Source organism: Capricornis sumatraensis, chromosome 4, assembly GCF_032405125.1.
Source record: "Capricornis sumatraensis isolate serow.1 chromosome 4, serow.2, whole genome shotgun sequence".
In the NCBI taxonomy this organism is placed as follows: Eukaryota; Metazoa; Chordata; class Mammalia; order Artiodactyla; family Bovidae; genus Capricornis; species Capricornis sumatraensis.
This window is the reverse complement of record NC_091072.1, coordinates 93,591,770-93,599,711: the sequence shown is the minus strand read 5'-3', so window position 1 is coordinate 93,599,711 and position 7,942 is coordinate 93,591,770. Positions and strand designations below refer to the sequence as shown.

At 47.3% G+C, this 7,942-nt stretch overlaps 1 protein-coding gene across 1 annotated transcript in view; it reads left to right on the top strand.

The window, feature by feature from the left end:
• Positions 1-5,436: 5,436 nt before the first annotated feature.
• Positions 5,437-7,942, top strand: part of RASSF3 (Ras association domain family member 3) — a 77,051-nt gene continuing 74,545 nt past the window's right edge. The window contains exon 1 of the mRNA XM_068970564.1: positions 5,437-5,547. Within this exon, the coding sequence (XP_068826665.1) occupies positions 5,437-5,547 (111 nt within the window). The remainder of the gene's footprint in view (positions 5,548-7,942) is intronic.

Genomic DNA, 7,942 nt, shown 5'->3' with positions numbered 1-7,942 from the left:
TTCTTTGTGTCATTCTGCTTTGCCATCTTTAGTCTTTAATTTTTGTCTCCAAAATGGCTATAGAATTCCCAGGTACCAAATTCAGGCATGACAAGATCCAGGGAAAGAAGAGTCTTCTTTTGGTGAGTCTCTTTTCAAGGTGAGGAAACTTTCCCCCAAAGCTACCAGCGAACATTCCCTCAGGTCTCAAAGTCTCAGCGGGCAGGTGTGTAGGAGCCCTGCTCACACCTAAAGGAGTTGATTGCAAGAGCCATGGGGCACCCCGTGCCTGCGTGTCCAATTGCTCTGCCGTGTCCGGGGCTTTGTGAGCCCATGGACTGTCGCCCACCAGGCTCTCTGTCCATGGGATTTTCCAGGCAAAAACACTGGAGTGGGTTGCCGTTCGTCCTCCAAGGCATCTTCCCGACCCAGGGGTCATCTCCTGTGGCTCTTGCATTGGCAGGCGAGTTCTTTCCCACTCACCACACCGCGGGAAGCCTCATGGGGCACCGCACCTAGACTGAACATCAGGCCTTCCTTCTGAGCTGGGATTGGACCACCTTCCCTGGGAGCAGAGGATTCCTGAACTAAAGTCCCTGTTTGGTTAACAAGGAAGTGAGTCATGGATGTTGAGTATGTAACAAAGTCTATTTAGGGCAAGAAAGGCTAATATTTGCTTGGCCTTGGTTTATGCCAAGGGCTTTAGGTGGATTCTCTTGTTTCATCCTTAAAGCAAACTAAAGGAGCTAAAACAGGGACATTGTTAAAGATTTCTATTTTACATATGATGAACCTGAGGCAGAGAGGCTAATTAAATTATTAAAGATCACTCAAGAGTAAGTGACAGTGTTATTCAAATTCTGTTAGGCTAACCTCCATGCTCATGCTTCTTCCATATGACAAAGGAATCCAAAAAGCAGTTGTTTTTCAATGTGATCTTTATTATAAATCTCCTGGATAAATTATCTCAGTCTTTAGCATATCCTAAGAATACTATCTACAATTATGATCACACAAATGTAATCATGGCATACATGCTGTTTCATGACCTGCTTTAGAAAATACTCGCTAATCTCGTGAGTGAACAATGTACCTTGTTGTTTTAATTTGCTGGAGTTTTCAGAAGCCTTAACGGTTTATTTATACCCAGCAACCAAAGGATTCCTTTAAAAAGGTAAGTCAAATCATGTCATTTCTCTGTTTCAAACCTCCAGTGGTTTCTCATCTCAGAGTGAAAAGCAAAATCAAATTCCCTATAATTGCTCAGTCCAAAGGGTCACAAAGAGTTGGATACAACTAAAGGACTTGGTGCACACGCATGCATACTTAGTCAAAGCGTGAGGTGTCTAAATTTTTTCTACATTTATTATATTTGAGTTTCTACTATTTGTGGATATATACTCCTTAAAGAATCTGATTTAAACTTTGTGATTTGTAATCACATTTATTTTTCTCCTGGGTTGTTTATTTTGTGAGCAAGAAGGGTTAAAACTGTTCCAAAAGCCTCCTCTTCTGCATTAATTCAAGGAAAATGGTTTATGGTACAGGATGATTAAAATTATGAAATATTTGTGTGTGTTTATAATATTTACATGTATTTATTGTTTTCAATATAATCCCCATTGAGCATAGAGATAAAAGGTCATTAGGCTATAAATTTCAATCATTAGGGTCTTATGTCAGTGGGACATTTATGATAACAGAGTCCACTTACAAATTCTACTCTGTATTTGATAGTAAGTCCATTCAAAATTGAATTTGGTTACATACATTTTATTTACTCCATCCCCTTCCTTGACTTTTAAATGTTAAAAAGTCTAATTGCTTAATGTGATATGTTCATTTTTTACAGACAAGTACCTGTTTTATGTGACTTCCCGGGTGGCTCAGCAGTAAAGAATTTGCTTGCCAATGCAGGAGAACAGGATATGCAGTTTCGATCCCTGGTTTGGGAAGATCCCCTGGAGGAAATGGCAATCCACTCCAGTATTCTTGCCTGAAAAATTTCATGCATAGAGGAGCCTGGCAGGCTACAGTCCATGGGGTCAGGGGTCAAAAAGAGTCAGACCTGACTTAAGTGATCAAACACGCACCAATTTCATGAACCAAATTTTAAATTTGTGATTTTTTTTTTTTTCAGGAATACTATCAGGAATTCCCTGGCAGTCAAGCAGTTAGGGCTCTGCACTCTCATTGCAGAGGTTCAGTTCTTGGTCGGGAACTAAGATCCCACAAGCCACATGGCACGGTCAAAAAAAAAAAGCATACTAAAGTTTGCCGAACTGTTTAAAAAAAATACTATCAGAAAAATATGGCTATATGACTACTATGCTGATGTAGGAAACAGAATACCAATTTTTCTTTCCTTTATTTACTTATTGCTTTTTGTTGTTTAAAGCAGTGCTTCTACTTCAATTATGCCTTTTTGTTACACCCAGTTCTGATGATGTGCTGACAAATATAAAAATTAATTCTGTTCTTTGGAACTTACAAACAATACCAGGAAAATATCCTACTTATGGTATGGTGGCTCACAAAGCACTTTAATGTATTTTTTCTTTTAATATCTTTCTTCAGAGTATTCAGGAATTGTGCAAAACAATTTGTTCTGGGTGTGGTTATTTCCTTCTTTCCATTTACAATCAAACAAGTTATATAAATCCTTTAACGTACACGACTCTTAAATTGGAGTATTTAAATATTTAAATTGGAGTATCCCACCAGGGAAGCACAATTAATAAGGATTGTATTAATGAAATAATGGAAAGCAAATGACACAAAGTCTATCTTAAAGTAAGTATATCATCTGATTTCCTTACATCAGTTTATGTGTGTGGCACACACAGGGGTTGGGCTTCCCTAGGGCTCATACAGTGAAAAATCTGCCTGCAATGCAGGAGACCTGGGTTTGATCCCGGGGTTGGGAAGATCCCCTGGAGAAGGGAAAGGCTACCCACTCCAGTATTCTGGCCTGGAGAATTCCATAGACAGAGAAGCCTGGTGGACGACAGTCCATGGGGTCACAGAAGAGTGGAACATGATGGGGTGACTAACATTTTCACAGGGATCAGCTTAGATTGGGTGAAACAACATAGAATATCTGGTTTCTAATTATTCAGTGGCTGTGAGGCTGGAAAGGCTTCAATGTTCTAAGATCTTTAAAGTGGACTGGCTGTAATTCCAAGGCCTGCTGCCTAGGGTGACTGAGACTCCCTTGGGTTAATAGACAACTTTGCAAACTGGATGTGAGTAAGCCTGAAGGCGTGCAAGCCTTCTTTCTGTCTGAGGAGAGAATGACTGGAGCCAATTTTACCCTTCTTGTCATCTCTGGGCCAGTTCTCCCTCCCAGCTATTCCACATGGCTGACCACTGACCAAGGAGAGAACCTAGAAGGGCATCTGAAGCTCTTCAGATCACAGCGGTCCCAGTCCTTACAGTAGCTCCCTTCTCTCTTTAAGCCTCAGTTGCTCTAGATGCAGTGAGGTGAAAGTCGTTCAGTCACGTCCAGCTCTTTGCTACCCCATGGACTGTACAGTCCATGGATTTCTTCAGGCCAGAATTCGGGAGTGAGTAGCTTTTCCCTTCTCCAGGGTTTCTTCCCAACCCAGGGATCAAACCCAGGTCTCCCACACTGCAGGCAGATTTCCCTGCTGAGCCACAAGGGAAGCTAACTCTAGAAAGCATCCTTCAAATCAATGACTGAAAAATAATTGGCTCATTCAGGAATTTCAGACAATAAAGTATAAGGATTAGGTGTGTATCTTAAAGCAAGTCTCCAATTATCCTTTGACTTTTTTACAACCAAAACAGAAGTATTGCATGGACTGTTACAGGGAATTAATAGCCCTTGTTCCTTTAAATTTTCATGTAAAATGAGTGTAAAATAGTACTAACTACCTTGAAGTTGCTCAGTCCTGTCCGATTCTTTGTGACCCCCCCAGATTGTAGCCCCCCAGGGTCCTCTTGTCCATGGAAGTCTCCAGGCAAGAATACTGGAGTGGGTGCCATTCTCTTCTCCAGGGGATCTCTCCCACCTAGGGATCCGAACCCAGGTCTCCTGCATTGCAGGCAGATTGTTCACTGTATGAGCCACCAGGGAAGCCTGCTAACTACCTTATGCAGTTGTTTTCAGGACTAAAGGAGATAATGCAAGAAAGTTTAGCTATAATGGCTGAAAATTTTGTTTTCTAACCCTCTCTTCCCCTCCTAATGTAACCTCTCCTAAAGCCGGCTTACCACAGCAGAGCTGAAACTTCGAAACCACCTTTGAGTCAGGATCTCTGCAAGGGAATTAGTATGGTTTAAATCAATTTAATAACACCAAGATGTAAATGACTATCACCCACAGGTGGCCTGGAGAAAAATTTTGCATTTTTAAAGAGGATTAGCTGACTGGAAGGATTCAGAAAATACGGAACTTGTTTTTTGAGGAGGGTGAAGAGTTCCCTGAACCCTTCACCCCAAGATTGAAACCGTGCCTAGTAGGTAAAGCGGATTTTGGAAGGGAAGATTTAAAAAACACGTTTAATTAATAAGCACTCGAACTGCAGAACTAGTTCACTCTGCTTCGCACCAAGTGGCCTGAAAGATCAGAATGACCTTGGCCGTCCTTATATCGGAATGAATCCTCACTAGAAAGAAGGGCGAGAAAGACCAAAGCTCAATTGAATTTCCGGAAAGGATGTTTTTATTTGAATAAACTCTACCCAGTCGTTACTTCCTCACGCCTCTCAGCTAACTTTTAACCCTCTTTGGAGGGCGGGGTTGCCAGAGTTCTCTTCGGGGCGAAAAGACTGCAGAACTCCTGAGGGTCTCGGGGGTGGGACTGAGGGGGTGGTGTCCCTCCGCCCTGCAATTTTCACCCGCGGGACCCCGGGAAGGGGCGAGCAGTGCGGAGACGGCGGAGAAAGTTTCCGGCTCTGCTTGGGCCCTCCCCCAAACCCGAGCTAGCCGGGCGGGGGCACTGATCTCGGAGGAATTGGCAGTTTCCGGCAGGCTGGGGTAGCGACCCGAAGCACAGACGCAGCCGTCTAAGCAGGGATCCGGTGGGCTCCCCAAATACTGCTCGGGAAGAGCAGCGCTCGTAGAACAGCCCAGCTACATAGTCCTCACTCCCACCTGCGCCGGGAGGGACCAGACCGCCTGGGGCGCGTCCCAGGCCTCTCGGGGCGGGGCCCGCGGGGCGCGGGGCGGGGCTGGGGCGGGGTCGAGGCCCAGGGGGCGGGGTCGCTGGGTGTTTCTGGGGCCCCAGCCGCGCCAGGAGCCGGGCTGGGAAGCCGGGAGGCGGCGGGAGGGGCCGGGACGGCCGGATTGAGCGGCGGCCGCAGCTGCAGCAGGACGGCCCGCCGGCGGCTTGCGGCCGCGCGCCGGGAACCTCGCGGGGCGGGCGGGCGCGGCACCCCCTGCCTGGCCGCCAGCGCCCCGGGGAGGTGGCCCGCGCGCGACGGGACCAGCAGCATGAGCAGCGGCTACAGCAGCCTGGAGGAGGACTCCGAGGACTTCTTCTTCACCGCCAGGACCTCCTTCTTCAGGAGAGCGCCCCAGGGCAAGCTCCGCACCGGCCAGCAAGTGAGTGGTGTGCCCGTAGGTGCAGTAGCCGGCGCCCAGTCGCTCCTGGGAAATCCCGGGGCGGCAGGACCCCAACTCCACGTGTCTCTGCGGGGTGCACGAGGGATGCTCGCGAGGAAGGAGGAGGCCATCGAGAAGGGGCTTCTGTCGGATCCCGGAGTAGTGTCTCGAGCTGGTGCCTGTGGGCTTACGGGCTTGCGCTGGGCGCACCGGGGAGGAAAGCGGAGGAAGGGCGGGGAGGCGGAGGGCCCTCTCCCGCCTCCCGCGCCAGATGGCCTCTGCGACTCCGCCCCGGGCGGCCGGCGGCTGGGGAGCAGTTCTGAGAGCTTGGAGTCGTCCCCAGGCCACTCCCCACGTTTCCTCTGTGCCCGGGGACGCCCTTCGCCCCCTCGCGGTCCTCATGGCGGCCCCCTCTATTAGTCCGTTCATTGGCCTGTGGCCCCTGGAGTGTTTTGGGGGCCGTGTAACGGCCAGGAGTGGACGTAGGGACTCCGCCTCCCCTACCTTCCCTGTCGGAGCGCCTCTCGTGGCGGGGTGGGGGGCGCTGAGGGAAACGCGGGGCCTCGTCAGAGCAGGCGCTCAGTAAATCTGGGCGGCAGGAGTCGCGGTGGTGCGTTTCCAGTAAAGTCACGTTTATAGGTGCCTCTAATGTTTTGCAAACAAGTTCCGGTACTAGGTAGGAGCAGCCGGCGAGAGCTGAGCCTTCGGTCGGTTTCTTCCTTTTTTGGAGGAAGCGTGCAGTGGAAAGCATGACTTGGGAAAAATTGGAAGGAAACTTGGGTTGGTTTCGCCGACCATGATTGTGTGTTTCAAGGAGGCTGCCCCGAAAGGGGACGCTTGGGCTGATGTCTGAGTCCGGTGCTTGAACCCCGCGGCCTCCTGGCCCTGGGAGCCTTAGCAGGGAAGTCCTGCCAACGCAGACGTACTGGTATCCGATTAGAGAAGGCTGGAATGGAACAAAATGATTGCTCTTAAAAAACAGCAGGCGCGCGCCCAACATTGCCATCAGACTTCTTTCTGGAGACTAGAGGCAAGGAAAATCAGGGCCGGATGATGACTTATGGGAGGAGTGAGGACGGATTAGTGTGTCAGGATTTCCTTGCCAGACCTTTTAAGTTTACTTAACCACTTTAGGAGGTCAAATTTCTTTTTAAGATTCGGAAGTTTTAGTTTTTTGAACCTCTTAACTTCCAAACCTGAAGAAGGGGCGAAGGGTAGGGAAGGGCAAGAGTCAGGTGCCCTTACTCAGTAGCTGATGATCCCAAGTGAAGTTCTGAGTCAATTGTTTCTAAGGCTTAGTCACTTGAACCTGAGGCTGCTATAACATATGCTAGGTGACTTCAACAACAAAGTTACGTATTTCTGAACGTTCTAGAGGCTAGATGTCTGAGATGTGGGTGCCAGCATGTTGGATTCTTTTTGGCCTTAGGGGTATGCAGGGGATCCCCCAGTCAGAGGTCAAACACTTGCCCCCAGGCAGTGGGAGCCAGGAGTCTTGACCATTAGATCACCAGGGAAGTCCCAGCATGTTGTGTTCTGATGAGGGCCCCTTCCTGGCTGTAGATAGCTGATAGCTATCTGGCAGTGCTGTTACTCCAGGAAAAGGGCTACCTCTCACCTTCTTATAAGGCCACTTATCCCATCCTATGGGCCACCTTGAAGACCTGATTACCTCCCAAAGGCCCCACCTCCAAATCTTATCACATTAGAGTTTCATCATGTGAATTGAGGGGTAGGGGGCAGAGGTAAACAGTTCATAGCAAGTGAAATCTTATTTTTAGTGAAGTGTATTCTAGCCATGAGTTTGCTCTGAAGTTTGGAAGTCAGGAATGCCTGCCTCTCCAGTCAGTGCATTGAAAAATTGCATTTCCTTCCTTTTTTTTTTTTCACTTTGCTTTTCTCTTTCTTGGGCTCTGCTTCCTTTCTCTTCTCTACTTTGTGCTTTTTTTTTTTTTCTGTTTATGTCACTGTCATCATTTGACACTTTGAGTAGAGACTGTCAGAGACTGTTGTGCTCATTTGAAGCCTATCCCAGAGGCTACTAGTAGCTGCAGAAAACAGGTTGGTGTTGAATTCTCCAGGCATGAGATGCTCCTTTATGAGGGCCAAGGTATCCAGGTTGAACTTGTATGAAAATGTTTTAATGTTTTAAAAAGTAAGAATGTTTTTTCCTGGGTTTATACACTTAGAATGTCTATGTTATACTCATTAACTTATGTAATATTCATCTACTATATATAACATACTCATTTAATGATACTTATTTAGTATTTAGGATTGTCCTACCATCAATATATATTTTGAAGATTGTGCTGAAAATCAGAACAGTAAGTCCTAGATCTTGCTTAAAGAGCTTCCAAGTATATTCTGAAACTTGATTGCTGTGTATTTCCCC